The following is a 12,235-nucleotide window of genomic DNA, read 5'->3' as shown; positions in this document are numbered from 1 at the left end:
ACGTCCACACAGCGTGGCTTACTTCATGTTTGTTCTTTCATAAGTTTGTCAGATGAGTTTTCTATAAAAATATTTAAATCCATTAAAGTAGTGGGAGTTATGCAGTAAACGTCCACACAACGTGGCTTACTCGTATAATTTTTCACGAGTACTTTAGAGGATGGAATTAAATAAGATAACTAAGAAATTAAATTGAATGCGACATGGTCCGAGTGAGTATGTCAAATTCAAGAATTTAATTTCAAAGTTAAATTGTGGTTATTTCTTATTAATTTTTATTCTTAAAATTATGTAGACCTCCACATGCGGTCTCTAGACAAAGTGATTAGCAATGTGAGTAAACGTCCACCCAACGTGGCTTACTTCATATTTGTTTCTCATAAGTTTGTCAGAAGAGGTTTCTATAAAAATATTTAAATCCATTAAAGTAGTGAGAGTTATGCAGTAAACGTCCACCCAACGTGGCTTACTTGTGTAATTTTCACAAGTACTTTGGAGAATGGAATTAAATAAGATAACCAAGAAAATTAAATTGAAAGCGGCATGGTCCGAGTGAGTATGCTAATTTCGAGAATTTAATTTTCAAGGTTAAAATGTGGTCATTGCTTAGATATCATATCAAGTACAATGTACAACTCCCAAAGGAGTCCCTTCTTGATGATGATATGGTCTAGTTAAGGTGCCAACTATTAATTTCTTTTGTCAAAAGGTTAAGTTGACATGGAAATTAAATGACTAGGTGAATAGTCTGGTTGAGGAGTTCGTGTGTAAACGTCCACCCAACGTGGCTTGCACATGGGATTCTTTGAGCGGTTGGAGGTTTCATTAATATTGTTTTATCAAAAGGTTACAATATTATTGTTACGAATTATGTGCTTTATGTTCGTTACTTTCAGATATGTCTATGTCTCTTACTGTTTATTTATTCTTGCACTAAGTTCCTTTTACCGGTCCATATATATAAAATGGAAACGCAGTTTTGGATTTCTATCTTTATCACAAACTAACACAATTTTTTGTGTTGCTTACTACTCCACGTTCTTATGGTCCGAACAATGAGTTAACTGATGAAAAAAGGAATTACATAAAAGGTGGCATGAGACGAATAATGTGGCTATATGCTATATTATGAGTACAATGTCACAAACCTTGTAGCTCCAATATCAGGGCATGGACGATGCTATTAGCATCATGCTGAATCTCAAGAAAGTGTTCGGGGAGTTGGACTGAGCTGCTCATTTAAATTTGATGAGAGTAATCTCGTTATTTTTATGAGTGAGCACAGCTCAGTGCACGAGCATGTCATGCAAATTTTGACGGATTTGACTTGCTCAGTGGGAGTATCGATGGTGAGGCAAAAGTCGATATTATCCTGAACTCTCTTCCCAAGTCTTTTAATTAAGAACTTCCGCCTCAATGCTGTTATGAGCAAGAAAGATAATACTTCTTTTGAGTTGTTGAATGCTCTAGTTACGGCTAAGGAAGTTGTGGGAAAGAGATGTGCAAGCACTTGTTATTGCCAAAGGAGAGCCATTTTCTTCGTCGTTTGACGGGAAGAAGAAGGGTCCAAGGGGCAAGAAAGACAAGGGAAATAGTGGGAGTAGTGGTGTGATAAGATTGAGTATTGGAAATTTCTTCTTTCAATACTCAAGGCAAAGGGTTAAGGTACTTCACTTGCTATAGTAACTGAGACATGTCAGCTCGTTTTCTACTCAGTTGTGAGTACTGGATAACGAGAGAAACTGATAATGATTGTTGCACCTTGCATGGCTTTTAGGCTGACAAGGAAGCTGAGAAGTGATGAGATGATTGTCTTCATAGGCAACGTGACTAGAGTCGCAGTTGTTGCAATTGGAGACTTGTCTTTAAGTACTAAAGACATAGTTTAGTTTTTGAGAGTTCCTTATCATGTTCCAAAAATTTTGAATAGATGGATCTTATGTCATTTTTGATAGTGGTATTTCTATCATAAGAAATGACAAAGTTGTCTATTCTGGTATTTTTGAACATCTCTCTTCATACTATAACTTGTCTACAAAATACTTTTATATTGCATTTACATCATCGAACAAAAGAAAGAGAAAAGTTAAGGCTAATCTCTCATGAGGATCTTACACATATATTGATACCCTAGATTAGGTCACATCTATCTTAACAGGATCCAAAGGCTCGTGTCTAAATAAGTACATTGGATTCATTCCAGGTTGTACTATTTCGAACCTGCGAATCCTGTATAGAGGAAAAGATGGAGACCAGGTCATTCATGACAAGGGGGATAAAGGGCCAATAATGTGTTAGGAATGATCTTTTCTGATTCATTGTCAGTGTTTGGGATTCCAACCCAGTTTACTACACCATGTAATCCTTATATAAAATGGTGTGGTGGAGAGAAGAAATAGGTCACTCTTGGAAAAATATGTCCGATGATGAGTTATGCATCTTTGCAATTAGTCCTAAAGAATCAGAAGGTGGTTATTAGCAATGACACACGATTCTTAGAAGTGGACTATGGGAATAATTACTAATCCAAGTCAGATAGTGTGTTTCAAGAAATTGAAGACATTAGACAGGCGATTCCATCACCCAAGCCACGTGTGCAAGAGTTTTGTACCACAAGACACTGCACGCACTGTTGACACACATGTGCCACCACAGATCCATTGTAGTGGGAGGGTTGTGGGACAACCCGATCGATTTATGTTCTTGGGAGAATCTTTGGATTCAGTCCCTGGTAGTGAATATAAGAGAATCGACCCAGATATCTACTTGGAATTAGTGGAAGACGAGAATGTAGATTCTTGGCACACCTCAATGGAGCAATCCATTAAGAATATGGGTGTATACTAGAAAATCTTGCTACCAGGAGGCAGTCATGCCTTAGGTTGTAAGTGAGTATGCAAGATAATGACAGGCCCGAATGAGCAAGGTCGTAGCTTCCGAAGCTAGACTGGTGGCGAAAGGTTATGCCCAGTGTAAGGGTATAGGTTATGATGATATTTTCGCCAGTGCCATGCTCAGAACATTCGGATCATTTTACCCATAGCAGCTCACTTAAACCATCAAGGTTACGTGAGGGAGGGAGAGAAGCATCTCGTGTCAATCGCTCTCGTGTCATCGGTGATGTGGTTTATCTTGCATTTTATGTAGATAATATTATCCTAATTGGCGACAATATGGAGCTATTGTCAAGACATAAAGTAATGGTTATCCGAACAGTTTCAGGTGAAAGACTAAGGAGGTACAGTATACATTTTTGTGATCAAGGTTATAAGGGATCACTAGAAAAAGATGTTGGGCTTATCTCGAGTGTCTTACACTGATACTGAGAATACTCGTTTTAGTATGAATACCGCCAAGAAAGGATTGCTACCTTTTTAGATATGGCGTTCCTTGATCTAAAGATTATGTCTTAAGATGCCTATTAAGGTTGAGGAAATGAAGGCAGTATTCTACGTTTCCGCAGTAGATAGCTTCATGTATGGATTACTATGTACGAGATCTTATATTTGCTATGCAGTTAGCATGATTGTAAAATATATGTATAGTCCTAGTTAAGGATACTGAACTGTGGTAAATTATATTTTCAAGTCCCTGACTAGAGAATAAGGATAGTTTACCAGTTAGACAGTTTAGTTCCTTTTTGGATTATACGATTTCGGATTTCCAGGCTGACCGGAACAAAGAATAATTACCTCGAGCTATGTGTTTTTCCTTGGGAGGTAAAACCTTTTGGTTTGACCACTACCTCCAGGGTCTAAGAGTGATTCCTAGTTTGCGTGAGAGCATCACCTTCGTGGTATCTCAAGTGCAGTTGCAAACTCTAAGGAATCCTAGAACCACAAGGGGTCAAACACATGGAGAGTAAGTACCAAGTTATACGATTATTCGTAAATCGAGGTTATGTGCTCAAAGAATAAATTCTCACATATTGGAGAAACCTACTGATCTTTTCACAAAAGGCTTATCGCAAATGGTCATTGAAAGATGGGAATGCGATTGATGCCATATTCATGCCACCCACTTAGGAAACTTTAAGTATAAGTGGGAGAAGTGTTAGGTGATTGGTAAATAGACGCATTGTATACTAAAAGTTTGCTTTAGTATAAGTGGGAGATTGTTGGATTTGTATACTGAAAGCAAGAACGTTTTATGCTTGTATACAATGTTTCCTAAGTTCACTATCTAATCTCCTATCTGATTGTGTTCATGATTGCATATGTATGTTCTTTATCTCTATATAAGTAGATTATATGGTGTGTTGTAGATCACAGAAGACCATATAATTGGAATAACCTTAAGAGATATAATATAATCACAGCCGAAATAAACTCTAGGACAAGTTATTGGTTTAGGCTGCGGTATAGATGGAAGTAGTTTGTCTTGACTACTTGTCTATACTGGTATGTCATTACGTATTAATAGGACCACAGTTGAGATGTATTCTTCTATCTGACTTAAGTGAAGAATCAAGATCTCGGTGACTTATAAGATCTTAATACTAATGAGTATTCAGATATATATGTTAATTCGTATATCACTTTGACTTACTATGGGTGAAAGTTATATACTAACTCGAGTACTCTGTATCTTGGGTGATAGCGGTTAATATATGATATTTGATTATCTGTATTAGTACCCGTATCCGGTATAGGATAATGACATCCCCTTAAGGAGCTCAATAAGGTTTATTGCGTTAAACCCTGCAGGTTGATTAAGTTCAGGCGCAATAATAAAGTTTGAGTGGTACTGCTTAAGGATTTATAAAGAGATTAATTAATTTAAGCTGTCAGAGCTCTAATTAATTAATGGATGTCGGATATTTTAAATACGGAGATTTAATAAGTCTAAATACAAGCCCCCGACTCATCACCGACAATAAAGGGGTAAGTCAGTATCGGTTCTCTAGTGGAATGAACTGATATTTATAAATTAATTATGGTCTGGGCTGACCATAGATAAATTAATTTATTTGAGACCCATCTTTATTCCTTGTATCTGGTCCCTGGACTGGCCCAAAGACTCCTAGCCCTAGTATAGAGAGAACACGCCTCCTACATTATTTCTGGCGCCTTCTACGTATTTAATTCTATTAAATACAGCTGTCAGCTCTCAGGAAAAAAGACTGATAAAATTAGGGTTTTTGAGAGCAGAGAGAGGTGCAGGAAAACGTGAGGTGATTTCTGTCTTGGGAATTTCCATAGCTCGTTGTCCATCCAACGTTGGGAATTGAGCGGGATACAGTCGAGAAGATCAGAGCTGGAGTCAGATTTTCGCAGAAAACCAAGTTCTGGCAGTCTTCGTAAAACGGCCATAACTTCCTCCATAGAACTCCGATTCAGACGAATCATGCGGCCACGGAAAGCTCTCTCGAAGACGAAGAAGTCGTATTTCTGGGCGAAATACGATTTGAGGACGTTTGAGGCTTCAAACGAAGGCTTGAAACTGACTGACCTGTTCAGCGACAGATTGACGAATTCTTAGGAATTCTTCAGGTATTTTCTAACTCCAACGTGCAGTTGTTAAATTCATAGGAGCATGTTAGGATTTAATCGTTGTATGATGAATTAATAATAATCCAAGAAACGATCATCGGGCAATCGAGTATTAATTCAATTTAATATTCCTTCAGCACCTTCATTAGATCGATGTAAACAATGCTTTTTTACATGGTTATTTACATTATGAAATTTACATGCAGCCACCTCAAGGTTATGACAAGGCAAAGCCGGGGCAAGTTTGCAAATTGATTAAGAGTTTATATGGGCTTAAGCAGGCATCCAGAGAGTGGAATGCTGAGTTTTGCAGACATCTTTTCAGTTTTGGATTCGTACAATCTCAAGCAGATCATTGTTTATTTGTGAAAGGCACAGGTGACTCATTTATCTGTTTGCTAGTGTATGTTGATGGTGTCCTTATAGCTGGACCTAATCTCTCCTTAATCACAGCATTGAAAGAGTATCTTCACTCTATCTTTACTATCAAGGATTTGGGAGTAGCCAAGTATTTTTTAGGCATGGAGGTTTGATGAGGAGTGATATGTGGAGAGTAGGGAAATGATGCAAAACAGAGGAATCGACTCCACCAGCGGAATAAGTATGGCAGAGGAAGTACACTCGTCAGAAGAAATCATCCTCTCCAGAGGGATCTTATCCACTAAAGGCATCTCATGCGTCAGAGAAGTCACCCTCGCCAGAGAAGTCACCCTCGCCAGAGAGGTCACCCTCGCCAGAGGAGTCACCCTCGCCAGAGAAGTCACCCTCGCCAGAGAAGTCACCCTCGCCAGAGAAATCATCCTCGCCAGAGAAGTCACCTTCGCCAGAGAAGTCATCCACGCCAGAGAAGTCGCCCTCGCCAGAGAAGCAGCCTTCGCCAGAGGAACTACCTTCATCAGCGGAATCGCCAGAGACGAGGAAGATTTCCCGCGTGAAGACAAATTTACCGACATACCCCTCTATCACACCAAGCGCATGCACCACAGATGATTTTACTATTTTGCCCTCCGATGTAGTCTATAAATAGAGCCTGAGCTCGTGCATTGTGATTACGCTATCTCTTACTTTCAAATACAACAGCTAGTTTTCTCTTGAGCTCCGGTTTTCCAATTGTTTACTTTGCTTTCTCCTATCATCTACGCTAGGTATAATTATGCTTATTACTCTTTAGATTAGGTGTTGGTTTATAATTTCACCAACTGGCGCCGTCTGTGGGAAGGCTACTGAGTTAGGACGTGAGTTTACGAACGCCGGTGTGGGCAGATCTGAAATTCCAATCGGGTTTGCACGCGTCGGTACTGCGGGAGCCGATAATTCGGACACCTAGATGATTGCGAGCTGTTAATTACATTTTCTCGGGTTAATGCACTTTTAATTCTTTGCGATCTGTGTTTAATTATGCTTTTGGTGCATGGGGAAAGGTGGCGAAAGTTGAAAATCATGAACTGGGGGGATATGTGTTTATCTACCGATTGATCGGTTCAATTATGGGTGAATACAAAGTTTCTTCGTATAATCGGGATTTTATTTGTAGATCTGACGTCTATACCGGTGAATTGTGGAGTATCGCTCTGTTTTTGCTTGATTTGGGTTTTGGTTGACGATTTATGGGGTTTCGCTTCGGTAGAATGTCGTTGATTGGGCTTGTGTTGTTGATTTATGGATGTTTTTCGTTTAAGGGTGATAATTATCGATATTTATCGTGTTTTTGTGGCTAATCTTCGTTTTCTATCGGTGGATTATGGGGTAATGACTTGTTTCTGTGATGATTGGGTTTGCACTGTTAATTTACGACTATGTTTCAACTGAGGATGATAATTGTTGGTGGGCTCCATATTTTCTTCGACTAATCCTTGTTATGTACCCTGTTTAGCACGTTATATTACTAATCCGGCTGATTGCCATGATAACTCTGTTGTTTTTGGGTTTTTGCGGTTAATATAGCGCACGATCGTGGTAATGCTGGGTTATGATGTTCGTTTCCTCGCAAATTCTTTACTATATCCCATGCTTAACGTTTTGTGCTAACAAGCTTCTTGGTGGTTGTTCTGTTTTATGTCTATCTCTGGATACTCTATTTCTTCTGCCGGATCTTGATAAGAGTCTACAGGGGAAATTTCTGTTGTTCGGGCTTTGATTGTTCTAATCTATGCCCTGGGTTTATTTCCCCGGGCATGGAGTTGTCTTAAGGGGAATTTTTTAACGGCCTCTGCGCCGGTGCTTGGAATTTCTCATATCGGGTTTTCAATCAGTAGGGGAGGCTCTATCCATTTGTTATCTAGATTTCTTCTCACTATGTTTTTATGTAGGTACTATGGGATCCTCTGATGCTCACCGCAACTTGGAGAAGGAGTTCGATTCTGCTGCTGTCACTACCGAGGTGCCTACCTCACTGTTCAATGGCCCTCAGGGTAACCCCACTTTCACTGTGCCACCGGGTTTTCAGGCTATCTCAGCCACTCCGACAACAGGGTTGAATGTCAACGCCCAGAGGTTTGCTCTGGTAACACCGGGCTCTGATCTGCCAAGTCTGGCCCCCACATCTGGAGGGGGATCGCTTAACTTTGGGCTGGCAGAGCAAATGATGGCTTTGCTCAGCTATGCTAACATGCGTCAGGCACTGGGAACTCTGATGATGTCTGTCATCCCTACTGTGGCTACCCCAGTTGGAGCAGCCAACCCGCAGGGCACTGAGGCCCCACCTCCCGCTGCTCAGGAGGCAAACATGTTGGCAATCAACAAACAGGCTGTGATGCCTGGGGAAATGCAAGGGGACGCTGCTGACAGAGAACTAGCTAGACCAGAGGGGAGCCGTGTTAGGCTTAACAGTGTTGTCAGGAAAGAGAGGGTTGACGAGTCTGACAGTCAATCCGTCTCCCTTGTGTTTGAGGAAGAGAGACCAAAGGAGAAGGCACGGTTGAAAAAGCAAGTGTCGCAGCTGAAACACCAACTCGAGAATCTGGAAGAATCGTTGAGGGAGAAATCCCGGAGGGACGACAGGGAACAGAGATCAGAGCGGTCGTACAGAGTAGAGAAGTCAAAGTCCCACCGCCCAGAGAAATCACGGTATACCGAAAGATCAGAAGAAAGGGAGCTGGAGTTTTTCTCTGGCAGGCCAGGGCACCGGGCTCACAAGCGTCATGACCGTGACGTGCCAAGAGACAGAAGGGAGCAGGGAAGGTACAAGGAGGACAAGAGGGCTAAGACTTCAAGGTTTCATCCTATCAGCAACCGTAGTCCTTTCTCTGATGATATCTTGGCAGACACTTTACCCAAGAGCTATAAACCCATCTCGCTAGATTACGATGGCACTACCGATCCAGAGGTCCACCTCAACCGTTTTGAAGGGTTGGTCACACTGCATATGTATACTGAGGGCATCAAGTGCCGTATCTTCTCCACTACTCTCACTGGACCAGCACAGTTATGGTTCGGAACACTCGCCCCCAATTCTATTCACTCCTTTGAGGATTTACAGACCCTCTTTTTACGTCAGTTCGCAAGCTCGCGAAGGGTGGGAAAGTCAGCTCTGTCACTGATGGATATCAAACAAGATCAAACTGAAACATTGAGAGAATACACTGCCAGATTTAACTTAGCCGCTCTGGAGGTGCCAGAGGCGGAATCTCAGATTAAAAATTGTGCCTATGTCAGAGGGCTCAAGCCGGGGCTCTTCTTTGACGAGCTACAGATCCGACCAGCGAGGGATTTCGACGATATTATGGCAAGGTTGCCAGGCTATCTACAGTTGGAAGACGCCAAGATGGCGAGAAAAGCGGAAAACGATAAACATAAAGTTAAAAGAGCTGAGGAAGCACCAGAGAGACAGAGACACCAGGACAGAGCACCATTCAGAGGGTTACCTCCGAGGGTACTGCCGCCCCAGCAGCAACGTACCGTGAACGAAGTCACGCGGTTTACTGAGTACACGCCTTTAAATAAACCACAGGAGGAAATCTTTCATTTGGTAAAGGATCAACCATTCTTCCGGGCACCGGGAACCTACCGGGATGGGCCGCCACAGGAGGGGCCTAATAATAAGCTGTGTGAGTATCACAACTCTTTTGGACACTATACAAAACATTGCGGACATCTCAAGCATCAGTTAGAGCTACTGGTGTGCCAGGGAAATCTCGACCAGTTCATTGACAGAGGAAATGAGGGCCAGAGGAGGAATGAGCAGAGGGATCATAGGGACCAGAGGGATCATAGAGATCAGAGGGATCAGAGAAATAACCGGGATCAACGACAAGAACAGGGGAATAATAGGGATCAAAGAAATGACAATCGGGATAATCGTAGGGAAGGGCCAGAGAGACAAGCACCTCCTCCCCCGTATAGGAGGGAAGTTCATATGATTTGCGGAGAGAACGGGACGCCCACATCAAATAGGGCTAAAAAACAAGTGATCAGAGCAGTGAAGTCAGGATACTACCACAAGCAGGTTATGGAGGTTACAACCGCGGCAGAAGAGCCGATGATCACCTTTGGGGCAGAGGATCTACGTACATTAATGTACCCGCACGATGATGCACTGGTTATTATGGCGGATATTGCCGGCTGTATCGTTCACCGTGTCTTCGTAGACTCGGGCAGCGCGGTGAACATCTTATATTGGGAGTGCCTTCAAAACATGGGAATCGACGTTCACATTGAGCCAACGAATGCCCCTTTGTTTGGGTTCGGAGGAGAAATGGTCATGCCTCTGGGTTATGTGGAGTTACCGTTAAATCTCGGCACTACGGCTGCTAATAGCAAAACTAGGATGGTGCGGTTCTTGGTGGTTGACATGCCGAAGCCCTCCTACAATGTGATACTTGGCCGGCCTGCATTGATGGCGTTTAGGGCAGTGATTTCTATGTTTCACTTGAAAATGAAATTCCCCATCGAAGGAGGGAGAGTGGGAGAAGTTTGTGGTGATCAAACAGCATCGAAAGCTTGCCATGTACAAATGCTTACACATTCAGCGGGACAGAAAAGGGAAAGAGTGACAGAGGGAATGGATACACGGAAGAAGGGGAAGGTGGGTGAAGTGAATGCCTCGGCAGAGGAGCGCTAGGAATTGGCCGACGTGTTGAAAGACAGGGACAGTACAGAAAAAACTGCGCTGGTGTCTACTAGTGACGTTTGCAACATGATCGAATTGTTCCCGGGGAAAGAGGGTTTTCAGACTAAAATTGGGTCTAACATGAGTGATCAAGTTAGAGACGAGCTCATTGTTTGCTTACGTAGAAATGCGGATGTGTTCGCATTCAACACCGCCGATTTGAAAGGAATTGACAGAGGGTTGGCAGAGCACTGCCTTAATGTGGATCCTAAAATTAAGCCAGTAAAGCAACGAACAAGGAATTTTGGGGCCGAGAAGGACGCTGCAATAAGGGAGCAGGTCTATGGATTGTTGGAAGCAGGGCACATTGTGGAGGTGCAATACCCAGAGTGGATTTCAAACGCGGTGATGGTACCAAAGGAGACAAATACTTGGAGGATGTGCGTAGACTTCAGAGATCTGAACGCCGCTTGCCCAAAAGACCACTATCCTCTGCCGAGAATTGACCAGCTGGTGGACGCCACGTCGGGATGCGCCTTATTATCCATGATGGACGCGTATTAGGGATACCATCAAGTTAAAATGAACAAGGGAGACATTGCTAAAACAGCTTTTGCCGTCTGTTGCGGGGTTTATGGCTGGAAGAGTATGCCATTCGGTTTGAAAAACGCGGGGGCCACGTATCAGCGGATGATGGAGAAAGTCTTCAAGGAACAGCTCTCCAAGAATATCTCGGTGTATGTGGATGACATGCTTGTGCGGAGTATAAGGGCAGAGGACCATGTCTCTGATCTCGAAGAAATCTTCACTGTGGTTAGAAAGCATCGGCTTATGTTGAATCCAGCAAAATGTACTTTCGGGGTCACAACAGGCAAATTCTTAGGCTACAAGGTTACCCCTGCAGGGATCGAGGTTAACGCAGAAAAGGTCAAGGCCATCATGGAGATGACACCACCCAGAGGGATCAAGGAGGTGCAGACTCTAAATGGGCGCATCACTGCTCTGAGCAGGTTTATATCACGGTCGGCAGAGCGCAGCATGCCGTTTTTCAAAATCTTAAGGAAGGGCACTAAATTTCTGTGGACAGAGGAATGCCGAGCGGCATTTAAAGATCTCAAGGTATATCTGGCAAAGCTCCCGACTCTGACTAAGCCGGTTCTGGGAGAAACATTGTATTTGTACATAGCAGTGGGGGAGGATGCAATCAGCTCTGTGCTCATCAGAGAGGAGGAAAGTTACCAGAAACCTATCTACTTCGTCAGCCGAATCATCCAAGGTCCTGAATTGAACTACACAGAGATAGAGAAGGCTGCTCTGGCGGTCATGGTCACGGCGAGAAAGTTGAGGCCGTATTTTTTATCGCATCGGGTAGTGGTGCGCACTGCCTTGCCTTTTAAACAAGTGCTGGGGCGCCCAGATTTGTCGGGAAGAATGGTGAAGTGGGCGGTGGAGTTGGGGGAGTATGATGTGGAATATGAGCCAAAAACAGCGATCAAAGCACAAGCGTTGGCAGATTTCATCCAAGAAACAACTCGACGTCCCGTACCAGAGTTTTGGGTTGCCTTTGTGGACGGATCAGTGACAAAAGAGGGATGCGGAATTGGGGTATACATCACATCACCGGGGTATGGTACATATCAATTTGCAATCAAATTCACTTGCAGACTGTCCAACAATGAAGCGGAGTATGAAGCTG

General features: G+C 42.9%; 1 protein-coding gene across 1 annotated transcript; it reads left to right on the top strand.

The window, feature by feature from the left end:
• Positions 1-7,806: 7,806 nt before the first annotated feature.
• Positions 7,807-10,551, top strand: LOC131018562 (uncharacterized). Its single transcript, XM_057947277.1, has 3 exons — positions 7,807-8,157; positions 8,239-8,340; positions 8,383-10,551. The coding sequence occupies exons 1-3, from the start codon at positions 7,807-7,809 to the stop codon at positions 10,549-10,551; spliced, it is 2,622 nt and encodes an 873-aa protein (XP_057803260.1).
• Positions 10,552-12,235: the final 1,684 nt, after the last annotated feature.

This window comes from Salvia miltiorrhiza, chromosome 3 (assembly GCF_028751815.1).
Source record: "Salvia miltiorrhiza cultivar Shanhuang (shh) chromosome 3, IMPLAD_Smil_shh, whole genome shotgun sequence".
Classification (NCBI taxonomy): domain Eukaryota; kingdom Viridiplantae; phylum Streptophyta; class Magnoliopsida; order Lamiales; family Lamiaceae; genus Salvia; species Salvia miltiorrhiza.
The sequence above is the reverse complement of the archived record's forward strand: the minus strand, read 5'-3'. Positions and strand labels throughout refer to the sequence as shown.

Coding starts and splice junctions, on each gene's coding strand:
- LOC131018562 (XM_057947277.1), top strand. CDS start 7,807: ATGGGATCCTCTGATGCTCACCGCAACTTGGAGAAGGAGTTCGATTCT. Junction 8,158..8,238: donor TCCCTACTGTGGCTACCCCA/GTTGGAGCAGCC, acceptor ATCAACAAACAG/GCTGTGATGCCTGGGGAAAT. Junction 8,341..8,382: donor GTGTTGTCAGGAAAGAGAGG/GTTGACGAGTCT, acceptor CTTGTGTTTGAG/GAAGAGAGACCAAAGGAGAA.